The 13,563-nt window shown below is 38.9% G+C and overlaps 1 protein-coding gene across 8 annotated transcripts in view; it reads left to right on the top strand.

Annotated features, from left to right (window-relative positions):
• Nucleotides 1-11,831, top strand: part of PTPN12 (protein tyrosine phosphatase non-receptor type 12) — a 69,679-nt gene extending 57,848 nt beyond the window's left edge. The window contains exons 13-18 of one of the 8 annotated variants that reach the window (XM_059471886.1): nt 2,979-3,934; nt 6,876-6,953; nt 8,267-8,355; nt 9,297-9,327; nt 9,830-9,946; nt 10,524-11,831. In XM_059471886.1, coding sequence (XP_059327869.1) covers nt 2,979-3,934; nt 6,876-6,953; nt 8,267-8,355; nt 9,297-9,327; nt 9,830-9,946; nt 10,524-10,585 — 1,333 coding nt within the window. In that variant the 3' untranslated portion in view covers nt 10,586-11,831. Of the gene's footprint in view, nt 1-2,978; nt 3,935-4,614; nt 6,854-6,875; nt 6,954-8,266; nt 8,356-9,296; nt 9,328-9,829; nt 9,947-10,523 lie in introns of those variants that run through there. The other 7 variants (XR_009418467.1, XM_059471887.1, XM_059471888.1 and 4 more) reach the window with 7 other exon arrangements.
• The last annotated feature ends 1,732 nt before the right edge of the window (nt 11,832-13,563 follow it).

The raw sequence follows: 13,563 nt of genomic DNA, 5'->3' as shown, positions 1-13,563 counted from the left end.
TTGAATGGCCTGGCTTTCTTTGCTTCACTGACTCTTTTCTGTCTCAATATCTCTTTCATGAGCTTTCTGTGAGTTTCCTGGTACTTTAAATCAATCTGGTCTTACTGTCTCCTGTTGTTTTTGAGTATTAGTAGCTCATTTTCAGATATTTTTCTGCCTCTGGGGGCAGAAATGTCTGTGGAGCACAGCTGCTGAAGGACATGCCCAAAGACAGCATTATGCAGCAGCCCAAAATGCCCAAGATTCACAAGACTTTTAGAAAAAGCTACTGCCAAACAGAGATCTCCTGAATGTGTTCATATCCTTATATTTCTGCAGTGTGAAAATGAGCAGAAACATCATTGGCAATGCAGAACGTGTGAAATTGTAATATTAAAAATGTCAGTAAAATGGGAAAATGTTGCCTATTGGGATTTATTTCCTAATTTAAAGAGAAAAAATACATTAGATGCTATTTGGACATCTCAGTTGCTGAGGACAGATACCCTTCAATATTAATAAGGCAAAGAATTATTTTGATAAATAATTTCTCATTTCTTCACTGTAAGCTCTCATCTAAAAATGAAGAAGTGACATTTAACTTCAGATGTAATGGGGAACATTGTAGTAGTACTGCTGAGATGTGTAGGAGGAAGGTGTTTAATCAACTTTTGGGCTGCTGATTTGTGCAACATTTCCTTTATCATCAGTTCTATGGATACATCTGAGAACTGTTTGAGGCTCTGTTTACCAGAGGGTAAACTCAAAGGGTAGAGTGATTTTATTGACCAGTAATTGGTGAAGAACCTCATGAATTTTGACTGGTATTGTGGACCTATATCCTTGTTATATCTAGTTGAATGCTAATTTGCTCCTTTAGCTAATTGTAATGCATAATGTTAGGTCTGTGCCAGATAAGGAATTAATTTTGCTGATTGCAAATAACTCTGGGTCAGGAAAATCAGGTCAATAAGGGAAAACCATGATTTTCAGTAGGAGGATTTAGTGGAGATTACTGATGAACACCACTGCTGGTAAAAGGGGGCATGTAAACATTTGTGCAAGTGCACTCACTGTCTGCCTCCCTGTGTTCCTCTCCCCATTTGGAACAGAGGAGGGAATTCTCTTGTCCTTGGTGTGTATTAAATTGGAGCAAGATTAATGCCCCCTCATTTTATCTTTACTTTCTTTACTGTCTTTTTTTTTTTTTTTTACTGTCTTTCCTTTACTAATTCAGGCAAACAACTTATTCTCAACCTTATTAATTTTTCAACAACTAGAGGCAAGAATTCCCAAATTACTTCAGTTAAATTGCTTAGACATGATTGTATTTCTTCTGTTTTAATGTAAAGAAAACCAGCAATATACAAGTGCAGGGAGGAGAGGAAGAGAAGGAATTTGTGGCACAACTCTGTGACAGGAATCAGGCAGAGAATGGAAGAGATCACCCAGGACTGCAAGGGGACCTGGGCTTTTCCAGATACAAAGATACAGGAACTTGTAGAAGATCATTTGGAAGCTGTTGCAGTACTTCAGGGGTTTGGATTTTCACAAACTGAGAATCCAAATGATTCTCTTTACCATGGAATCTCTTATATAAAGATTTTAGTTCTGCAACCCATTCTGCTGTACCTTGGTGTTAAAGTCACAAGGATGAAACACATGCTGTAGCCTGTCCCAAGTCAGGAATGCTTTTAGTGCTCTACAAGACTCAGTTATGAAACAGTCTTTGGGCTTTTTTTGTTTTGGGATTTTTTCCTATTTGTCATGATAATCTCAAGTGTGCACTTGCTGAGTCCTTCTTAGGCATGGTTTGAAAATAGGGGAGCCAAAGCAGTACTTTGATTTTGCTATTATGTGGCATGTAGAAAATAATGAGAGCCTGTCCTTTCTCTTGTAGACAGAGTTCTTGTGCAATCTTGTCCTTCTTATGCTGGAGGGTCTCACGAGAGCAGAGAGGGGCAGAGCAGAATTCCCTCCTATGTGCTGTCCATGCTGCTTTGGGTGCAGCCCAGGACACGGTTGGTTTTTGGACTGTGGGCTGGTTTCTGCACACTGCAGGGTCATGTCCAGCCTCTCTCCACCAGCCCCCTTTCCTTCTCCACAGGGCTGCTCCCAGTCTGGATGGATGCTGGGAATTGCCCCAACCCAGGTGCAGCACCTTGCACTTGGCTTTATTGAACCTGATGGTGTTCCCATGGGCCCAGCTCTTAAGCTTGTCCAGTTCATCCTGGATGTTTAAAGGAATGGAAATTATAAAACTGCCTTCATCAGGTGTGCTAGATGTTTGTAGTCAACAACTCTGCATCTAATCTGACCATATGCTTGAAGAACTTCTCCTTCTAAGTAGCTTGAGATGAACTGCAGTTATAAGTGCTGTGGTTTCACTAATATGCACTGTAATTCGGATCATAAATTCTACTGGAATTACTTTTTATGTTGTATATACCTCATGTCGACTAAATTTGGTTTGCAACTAAGCCAAGATTATCAAATATACAAACATAAAAATAAAATCCTCTTGAGCATGTACAGAAAAATAAAATTGAAGGAAGATATTCAATGTTAAGTGGGCTGTAAGGATTTTTTTTTTTTTTTAAGAAATCTTTCTTGGCTTTACTGAAATTTGAATTCCATATGTCAAGTTTCTCAGAGCCACTTAAGGAAAAATGTAGTGAAATGCTGCCACAAGAGGGCCTGTCTTACAATGTCTTTGCAAAATGCTTCTGGGAAAGGATGTGAGCAATCTTTGAACTATTAGTGAGGATTAGTTGTGGCCTGATGAATGTCCTTGTGATATTCTGAAAGACATTTTGAGGGTGTTGACTTAATTCCTCACTAGTCATATTCTATAACCATTTTCTGTGTGCAATGGAAGCTCTGTGTGGAGTTTGATATTGGTGTTACAGCATTAACTACTGCAGTGGGAGATGGATAAATAGCTAAAATCTTGTCAAAATGCAGAAAATTTAGACAATTGTGTCTTGGTTGTTTTGCAGTTGCCTTGTAGAAGGAGATGCTAAAGAAGAAATCTTGCAGCCTCCAGAGCCTCAGCCAGTACCACCAATCCTGACACCATCTCCCCCATCAGCTTATCCAACAGTCACTACGGTGTGGCAGGACAATGACAGATACCATCCAAAGCCAGTTTTGCACATGGTTTCATCAGAGCACTCCACAGACCTCAACGAGAATTACAATAAATCCACAGAACATTCAGGGAAGAACGAACCCAGCGAACACACAGAGAAGAGGCTGGAGCGCAACCTAAGCTTTGAGATCAAGAGGGTCCCCCTGCAGGAGGGACCACGAAGCTTTGATGGCAACTCCCTGTTGAACAGGGGACATGCAATTAAAATTAAGCCTGTGTCATCCTGTGTAATTGATAAGAGCTTTAAGCCACAGGAACAGATTTCAGGGGATTCGTTTGTAGATGCTTCTCAAAACTCATGTATGGAGTACAGCGTGTCACAGTCTAACACAGCCTTAATACCTTCCCCAGAAGGTGTGCAGAGTCAGCAGGTGTCTGATGCCCCACCCAGACCAGACCGTCTGCCTCTGACAGAAAAGGGACACGCCACGTGGGCACTGCAGGGGCCTGAAAGAACCTCCGTGTCTGAAGAGTTGTCTTCAGATGCCTTGTGTCACAGTGTTCAGACTCTCTCTCTAGTATCCAACAGCCCAGCTGAGCATCCTTGCAGTGATCCTGTTGATCATACTCCTGTTTGTGTTCGAGCCCCCCTCTGTTTCACTAACCCCCTCCATGCAGATGATTCTGACTCGGATGAGCTGGACTTCGACAGAGCCACGAGCAAAAGCGCGTCCAACGTGTCAACGGCAAGTGCCACGGTCTCTGCTGCCACTAACACTGAAAACATTGCTGCCAGAAAAGTACTGCCAATGTCTATTGCTAGGCAAGACTTAACAGCTGTAACATGCTCTGAAGATGGCAAAGGTAGGTTTCACTGAGGTTCAGAAGTGCTGCTCTTTATCTAGCTGCATCTGTAGAGCTGGATGACATAAATTTCTTTGCAATGCAATTTTCTAAATGTAAATTTAATCAGTGTAGTTTGGCAGCTTCAGAGAGGGCACAGCTCTTTTCCTGACAGCTTTCAGTTTGCATGTGAGCTATTTTTGGTATAAAGTACTACAGACCATGATTAGCTGCTTCAGAAGCTGTACTGTGAGCTTTATTGTGAGCATTTGTTTAATGCTTTATTTATAATGCATTCCTGTAGGTTTGTATGTAATTGTAGGTTTCTGTGTTATTATTTGGTGCATATTTTTTCTCTATGCCCAGTTTCATGGAAGTGTCTATAATAATTGGGGGTTAACTAGTCAAAGCATTTTCAACAGGCTTGTGCAAATACATAACAATTTCATGCTTATTGGTTGATGTGCTGTTCCTAAAAATGGAGATGTAACCTCATTCACTGCATTGGCCTTTGAAGTTGTTCATGATTTGGCTCCTGCGCTTTAATGATGTTGTAAATATTTAGCTGTGCTTTCCTCTTTTTCTGTACATGGCTGGGGGTGACAAGCTAATACAGCTGTTTATCTAAAAATCCAAGTTATTCTTTTATTAGCATTTTGAAAATTAATTAGTGGATTTCTATATTTTACTACTTTTTTCAGTTTTTTTTTTTGTGAACGTTTGCAAGTTAGAACATCATGTTTTGAAGGCAGAACGGTCCCAAAACATGCAGGTGCAGATTTCAGTCAGGCTGGCTCACTTAGAGCAGATGGAGGACAGAGCAGGGAAGAAGAGATCAGGCCTTGGCAGCTGCTTGTGCAAAGCCCAACAAAACAAGAAGTAAATCTGTGGAGCTGAAGGAAGAACATGAACCTCTGGATCCAGCTCAGACTGCTGTGCTTGGAGCTGCTGACATGATGGCCTCACCTCAGGAGTCTGTGCAGACTTCATGATTTTCTGAAGTGAAATGGGGCTCAGTGTGTGATGCAAGATGCAGAACCAGCTGAATTAAAAATTCTGGCTTTGTGAACTGAATGTTCACCAAAAGTCATATATCCAGAGATGAACTGTTTTGCAGCCTTAAAACAATCTGTTTCTGTAGATCTTCGTATAGATCTATATCTATATAGATCTATACCTGTACCTATAGATCTATAGATTTTGGTTTAGATTGTGTAAACACAGGGCAATACTTGCACATACCTGTATATCTTTAACACTGTGACTTAAAAGATGCTCTGCAAAGCTGACAAAGTCCTTTTGTCGTAATTATTTCAACTTTGCAAGAAGTCCTCCTTGGATCTGTTTCATAGATTTGCAGGCTATTGTATTTTTCCTTTTAGCCAGAACTTTTTTCTTCTTTCCCAGAGCAATCATTGTTTGTCGCTGTTTGGAAATTATAATTTCTCTGTGCATCTCATGATGTAGATGCTGTAAGAACATGCAAATAAAATAAGTGATATGTCATAAATATGATAAAGAATTGGAGAAATGTCACTCTAGATTTGTTTTATGTAACTGTGTGTCAGAAACGTCTTGAACTAACAGTACAGCCCTTGTGCTGCTGGTATGTTGATGATTTCACAGGAATTGATTAAAATTCTAACATTAATTTTTCTTATCTTGTTAATAAGGGTGTATCTCTTCTCCGTTTGTTTGATAGTGAACACTTCCCATTTTACATTCTGGCTGTAGGTTTTGTAATCCCTCTGGCACTCCAGAAGATAGGGTTAGATGGCTTTGCCCCAGTGATCCTAAACCCTGTTTACAGTGGCTTTCTCATTTTCATACTGGCTCAGGACTCTTCTGTCTGAAGCTGGGAATGTGGCTGCCATCACCAGTGAAACTTGTCTGTGAACTCAGCAGCACCCTGATTGCCTAACCAGAACTGCTGTGTGCACGATCTTACCACACGGTTAAATCCTTTTTCATTCAAATGAAGTGAAAAGTAGTTGTACCCTGAGGCAAAAGGAAAAGAAAAAAACAGAGAGAACAATAAAACAGAAACAACACCGAAACAAAACCCTAAAAACTCACTTTCAGTTAGTGCATGTCCATGGTGACTTTATTTGATGGTTTTATAGAGGCCCTTTCTGTTAATGAAGGTTTTCTTGTACTCTTTGGTAAACTTGAGATGGAGCAGGCCTCAGAAGTCACTTGGAAAATGATGGCTTGTACAACTTGATGGAATTCTGTCCCTGCAGCAGCTGGGGATGCTGGCAGCTCAAGCTTCATGGCTTTATTAGTTAAAATGTGTCTTTGTCTTTTGTGTTTCTGAATCCTGTGCAGAGTACAGTTGTCAGATGAGATTGCTTATGGCAGCAGCTACTTTAAATTGTTTTAAACCTTTAATTACCACTCCAAATTTCTTAGCAGGTCAGAGAGGGGCTTTTGCTGCCAGAATGGCTTGTGTTAGTACACTCCTGGGAGGTGAGAGGGAACAGGCTGGGGACAGGATGTGGTACTGGCACCAACAGGAGCCATCTCTGGCTCCTGTTTACCCTTTGGCCTAGTGAACCTTGCACCAGGCTGTTTAACTGTGGTGTGGGAGCCAGTGGGCCTCAACATGGACTTGGTAAGCAAAACTGAGACCTGAAAGAATGAACAAAAAGTATTCATTTGAGTTACTGAGGGGTTTTTTTCCTCCATGTTATTTAGATTGAAAATGTTTTTGTTTTCTTGCTTGCATAACACACAGACTGATCCTATGCCCTTAATGTGAAGTTAATGTTGGTAGATGAAGTTGCTCCACAGTGTTAGTGTGGTAAACCAAAATGTTTTATAATACTTGGAGCAAATTTTTATTTTGCTTTAAATACTATACCAAGTTTAAGATTACTGCATATATGAAAATATCAACTTCTAAAATTCTAGGAGAAAAATCTATGTATTTTAACTTATCTAAATGTCATATTTGATTTAGATGCTGATGCTAGTGAAGATTCCTCTCCCCCGCTCCCAGAAAGAACACCAGAATCATTTGTAGTAGCAAGTGAACAGAGTGAGTTTTTGATGTTTGCTGATAATTGGAGATGAAATGTGAAGAGCATGTCAGTGTTGTATTTGAGTACCCTTGATTTTTGGTTAGTCTGTTGGAGTAATTTATAAAATGGAATGAAATCTAGCATGTGCAGTGGCTTATTTTGGGATTTAACTTTTGCACACCCTTGAACACAGAGAAATTATTTTTCATTTTCTGACTATGGTGTTATATGATATTGAAGTAATTGGGGACTCCAATATTAGTAAAGCTGGTTTTCAGTCTGCAGGGTATGGAAATGAGATGATACAGTGGGAAAATGCAGTGTGGTTAGGGAATTTCCCAGCTATTTTAGTTCCTACTGCTCCCAGGTAGGGAGTGGGTGTGCACATGAACTGTGTTTATCTGATCCCCCTTTCTTGGGCAAAGGAAAGATGATGACACTTCATTCTGCACTGCATGTAGTGAACAAGCCCAGTTAGTCAAGTTTTATGTAGTTCACTCTTTGACTGTGTCAAAAGGGTAACTGCAAGAGATAGCTGACACAGATGATGTGCTCCATTGTCATAGTTCATTCATCAAGCTGGCAATGGCAGAATCCAAAACAGATGAATTGAAGTGATAAATTAGGTTGATGCTTGGTACTTTGCAGAAAAGCTAAAATTATATAGTTTACTGACACTTTTGTTTAGTGTCATTTTGAAATTTAAAAAAATGTGGCCCAAGTAGTTAATCTAAATATTTTCAGCATGAAAATGCTGAAGTTTTGTAAATGTGTTCTTTGAGCAGTATAAGCATAGGTAGTTCAGAGTCAAAGTGAGCCTTTGGCTATTATGGACCTGTTGCTTTTCTGTGACCACACAAGGAACAAAGCTCTTTTCTTTAAAAATCTCTCTCCAGGACTGGAATCACTAAAACCACTTTCATTTTGTTTGTCTTTTTGCACAATGTCAGTAAAGGACAGGTGTGGCTGTCCTGACTTGGATGTTTACTTAGGAGATCTGTAAAACACATACTATTACTGCCCAGCTGATGTAACAGAAGTTCTAAATTGTTTTTGAAAATGAAGCCAATTCCCTGTTGATTAGGAGCCTCCAAAGGAACAAAATGACACCCACAATGCAAGCACAGTACTCTTGTGCTTTGAGTTATATTGTGGCATTTTGCCTTTTCTGGAGCACTTTTCATGTAAAGAGATTTTCATGTTTTTACAGGCATTTAATCTTTAAAAAATAAAAAAAGTTTAGAGGTTTAGAGCACATTTCCAACGGTGTGCATGGACGGCTCATCCTGAGGAGATGAGCAGCGTGCTGAGCTGAGTTCCTTCTCCCCAGGCACGCCCTCGCTGAAGGCAGCGGTGCCGGCGCGGTCGGAGCGGAGCGCGCTGCGGGAGCAGCAGCAGCCTGAGCAAACAGCCTCCCCTGTAAGTGCGGCTGACAAGTCTGTGCTCATCACTCAGCTCCGCTCTGCTCGGGAGCTGCAACTAGAAGTGAAATCCATTCTTGTGAGGAGTTGCAGCTGTTGGTCATCTACAGCTGGCCAGGTTTTCCTCTGCCTGAGCTGCTGAATTGATGTGAAGAGTATGTTTTCTTTCCAATAAATGATCTGTTTTTCCAAGGTCAGCAGTGTTTTTAAAAGGAGCACTCCTAAATATATGTTAAACTATGGCCTTAAGAGTGTAAATCTGCTGCTTTTAGGGAGCTTGCTGTCTGCCCTTTATAGATCTTAGGCCAATTCAAACTGGAAGGGAACAGCAGACTCTCATCTAAACTTCTGCAGGGCCTCGCTCCAGGCTAGTCAGAGATTTTTCCAGCTGGGTCTTGAGAACCTCCAGGGATGGACACTTCTTATGGGCAACCTGTTTTGCTGCCTGAAAATGGTTTTTCCTTGTGTCCATATTTATTTTAAACCACTTTTGCCCATCAGATTTCACTTTTCTCTCATCCAGCTAAGAGTCATCCTGCATGAACAGTTGGCAAAACTTTAAAAGCACATAAGTCCTTTTTACATTTGTCCCTTTTTCATGTGCTCCCAATATCTCTCTTAAAAATATGACAAAAAAGACATGTGAATTTTCAGGCACTGTAAATGTAGTGTGAGAACCAATCTACCTAAATTTGCAAATAAGTTGCAGTGTCATGTTTTCAAATTTTTATTAAATGCTAAGGTTCTAATTGTAAATTCTCATACTAACTACTATAGCATTTTTATCAATGTTGAGTCAAGTCAAAAATGTAGAGGTAAATTAGTATTTCCATGAATATTATGATTTTTGGTGATGTTTTCATAATCTTACATTTCTGTCTTTCTTTTAGTTTTCTGGAAGTGGTTTGTGTAATTATTTTATATCTCTCTCATTAACAGGGTTTGAAAACAACTTCACCTGTACTACCTGGTAAGTGGTGGAAGCTTTTCTAATATTTTTTTTTCCAAAATACATTTTTCCTAATGAACAATTTGCCTGAATTTGATGTTTGCTCTGAAGGTATCTAAATATATTGTCAAATATACTTATATTATACTAAATATATTGTTACTTATGATGTGTATGCACCCTTAGTTTAGAAAAAACATGAACTGAAACCTTTATGTTGATGTATTAAATGGCACTGTGAGCTTTTGCTATAAATAGATGCTATGTGGGATTTCAGTATCCATACAAACTAATACAAAATAATAATCCAGATATGGAAAGCAGGAATATGTTGCTGTCACTGAACATTTACTTCATAAACAATTTTCAAGTTTTGCTTTTAGGAAATGAGAAATTGTCTTTCAAAGCTTTGTTTTTGTAAATAATATTTGCTGCCAGTTGTTTTCTGGAGTGTAATAACAAGTGGCATTGCCACAGTGGTGACTGAGTGGATGTGACAGTGAGGGGTCTGTGTGTTTTCTAGATCGTCCTGAACGAAGCAACAAAACACCAACTGACATTTTACCTCAGATTCCTTTCTCTGGTTCCACTGACACAAGAGGTCAAATTTCAGAATTTCCTGCAGAAGTAACAGATATTGGTAATTACAATTCTTTCAAAATATAATCACTAGATAACTTAAATAGGGGATTGGCTATCAGTACTGGTTTGGATAGCTGCTACTGCTGCCACCTCCAACTCACTGAGGTACAGAACCAGACAAATAAACCTGCCTAGTCTCTTCAGCAGTGCTGAAGAAGTTTTCCCCAGAATAAATGATTAAAGAATGTTACACTTTGAAAAAAACTTTAAGTGTATAAAATATAGAATTTGTCAAATGGGTTATAATTTTTGTAAAGTTTTGTAAATTTTTGAAAACTTCCAGACATAATACCTGATAACAGCTTAGGTATGCAGAAAAGGAGGGGAAAAAATATAACAAATGCTGTATTTAATGCAAAGTACTTTCCAGTGAGGTTTAAGTACTGAACTACAATGGTATCCAAATTCTTCATATCTGTATTTCCTATGGCCAGAGTGCATTCCTTGTATTACAAAGTTGTTTTCTATTCTGTAAGAGCTGAAGCTGTGTCTCAGTGCTCTTCTGACTGCTGCCAGCCTTTGTGAGCCTATGTTGTCCCAGCAGACAGAAGTATTAAATACATTTCTTTCCTTAGGTTTTGGTAACCGCTGTGCAAAGCCCAGGGGACCAAGAGAGCCACCCTCAGAATGGACATGATCCAAGAAGCAATGGACATACTATCAATAAATTATACTGGAAAACTCAAGTGCCACTGAGAGCTAGAGAAATAGAGTTCCACTTTCCTGGGGGGCAACTAACACAGGGCAGTGTAGATCTAACTGTCAATGGTACATCCTTGCAGTGCATCCCACGCAAAGCCTGCCACATGGTTCACAACAGTGGATTCCAGTATTACAACAACCTTTTGCTGGGGCCATCTACCTGCCTTACTACACTTAGGAGAAAGTATTACATATGATTTATTTTGTAACTTCAAGTATTATTGCCTTAATGTCTTTTAACCCTGTTACACGCTGCTTGTAGACATATGTTAATATAGTAATACTTTGGACAGATTGTGTTTATGGACTACTTTTTGCTAACATTTGATTACCATGTATGCATTATTTTGTATATGTACAGGGCAAGTAAGTATATAATTTGATAAAGTTGCAATCATAAAATATTAACAGAAGATGTAAGAAATCTCTGCATGATCTAAATTTTTTGTGTACCTTATTTGTAAGTTATTTGCCCTGAAGTTTTAGAAAATAGTTTCTGGGGTTTTTTACAAAAATTGCTGGACACACACAGCCAGAATTGCAGGTTAGCAGAGATTAAGATTGTAATGCATTTTGTAAATTGTAAGCAAAAGGTTATTTTTATATTATATACTGTTTAATTGTCAGACCTGATTTGTTCTGGTTTTCATCTGGTCACGGAGATTCAGTAAGTGCCTTGGAACAGTATTGAATTCTCTTAGCCTGTGTATGTTTCTTCAGTGTTTTGAGTTCATCTGGAATTAGATTATCAAAAAGATTTGTACGTTTCTTAGTATATTTGACCTGCCAGTAAAAGAGAAACCATTTCACATAATCAACACTTCTTAGTTTTCATTTTAGTGTTTCATCAGTTGCAATCTTTCGAAAGTTCATCTCTATCACCTTCCTGTGTAGTAGAATTTTACAGTTTTACTAGGGCGTGTTTCTAATTTGGGAAAACCAGAACACACTGCTAAAAGGACTGTTCAATACCACTGTGTTCTCTTACAGATGGGGAATACAATTTCTGTTGTTCAGCGACTGTGTATGTAAGAAAGCAACTTATATGAAGGTTCACCTGGAGCCCTTGCAGCTACACTGTATCTTGGCAATATATTATGTCAAGAGTTAATCCTTATAAGGATTCCTTACATAAACTTTTCTGTAATACAATCTTTAAATTAAAGAAAGTAAAAATCTCACTCTGGGTGTTTTTACTGTTAGGAAAGAAAACTGTGTCCAAAAGCCAAGTGTAACTCAGTGAAGGATGGCAGTCTGGCTTAGCTTACAGATCTCATACTTGAACAGAACACTGACACTCAGAACCTTATTTTTAGTAACTACTTTAAAAGTTCTGGCTAGCAAGAATGCCAGAGAAGCAAAGAAGAATGTTTAGAAGAAAATGTTCATTTTGGGTAGTGAAACTATATTAATGTGAACTTGAGTTGGGAACATTGTCTGATGTGCTGCTTGTACCTTGAGTGTCTCTGCTAGTAGAGAGCAAATGCCCGATAGCAGCTCTGTTGTAACCCTGAAGGGATGGAACTGGCAATTACTGACTCTGACTCTGAATTTAATCACCATGTGCTTTGTGCATGTGACAGACTGCCAAGCTGGGAAGCTCTTTCAAAGAACTGTGTGCACTATAAATACTTCCCATGGATGTAGTTTTGCAGTTACTCATTTAAAAATAAATAATTCAATGATATGTGCCATCTGGGATAATCTATATCAACTATATTCCTGACTTGTAAACAGCTCAGACAGCTGGAATGTTCTGCAGTTGGCAGAATAAGGCTGGCCTGAACTTTGTCTTCCTCCCCTCATGTTGCAGATGATTAGCTCAGACTTTCACTCTTACAGAGCTCCTGTGGATTTGTAAGGCAAGATGGGCTGTCAGCACCAAATCATTGGAACATTCGGGGAAAAAAGTTAAATAAGAAAATTTCCAAATATGTTCTGGATGTACTTTTCAAGGATCCCTTCCATATTTGTCCACCAATAAAACACAAATCTGTGCAGGTAGTAGATTTTCTGGTTTTCACAGATGAATTTCACTTAACAGCAAAGGCTGTCCCAAATCTGTGCACTACATACAGGCCATCTTGTTATGTTTAATTAAAGGACATCCAGGTTCATATTTTTTTCCCCCTCTTTGCTTTACACAGATGTGGATCATATTCCAGGCTGTTTGTCACTGAAGAAACCTCAGAGAAGGGTTGTAGCCTTTGCTATAAAACTGCAATTGTCCAGTATGGATTTCTGTTTCTTTTGGCAGAGCTGATTCACAACTTGCTGTTCCCTGCTATGAGTTTTACATTTTCACCTATTGTATTTCAGATAAGCTGGCAGTTTGAAGAGCAAGGTGAAACCTGCCCAATGTCATTACTTTGGCTATCTGCTGGTGGTGGTGGTGCAGAAATAACTGCAGCTCTGGGTGCTTCACTCTCAGGAGTTTCACATCATAACTTTGAAATATTATCTTCTTAACAGCTTCATCCAAAAAAACCCCTAGATCTTCACTTGTGGTTTGTTTGAAATGGAGTCTAAAAGGGTTTAAGCATGACATTGGTTTGCCAGTTATCACTAAAGTCATTTTGTGCATATATTGAAATGAATCCTATTTAGTTCCAGTCTTACATGTTACTTTTTCTGAAAGCAATCTGCAACTTTCATCTCTGAAGTGCAGCTTTTCAGGCATGGACTTGATCACTGTAGCAAGAAGCAGTAATATACAATTTATTATTTTTTTCTAACGATATTAATATTTAATTAAATCATGCAGTGAATTATCACATGAAAAGAATGAGTTCTCTGTGGTTTAGAAATGTGAGTTCTCAAGGCTCAGAAGAAAGCTGACCTCTACTAATACCATTGCTTATCTCTGTTACTCAGCATATTTAAGGTTGTGCATTGATTTGACAGGTAACATTC

The sequence above is a fragment of the Ammospiza nelsoni genome, chromosome 5, assembly GCF_027579445.1.
Source record: "Ammospiza nelsoni isolate bAmmNel1 chromosome 5, bAmmNel1.pri, whole genome shotgun sequence".
In the NCBI taxonomy this organism is placed as follows: domain Eukaryota; kingdom Metazoa; phylum Chordata; class Aves; order Passeriformes; family Passerellidae; genus Ammospiza; species Ammospiza nelsoni.
The sequence above is the reverse complement of the archived record's forward strand: the minus strand, read 5'-3'. Positions and strand labels throughout refer to the sequence as shown.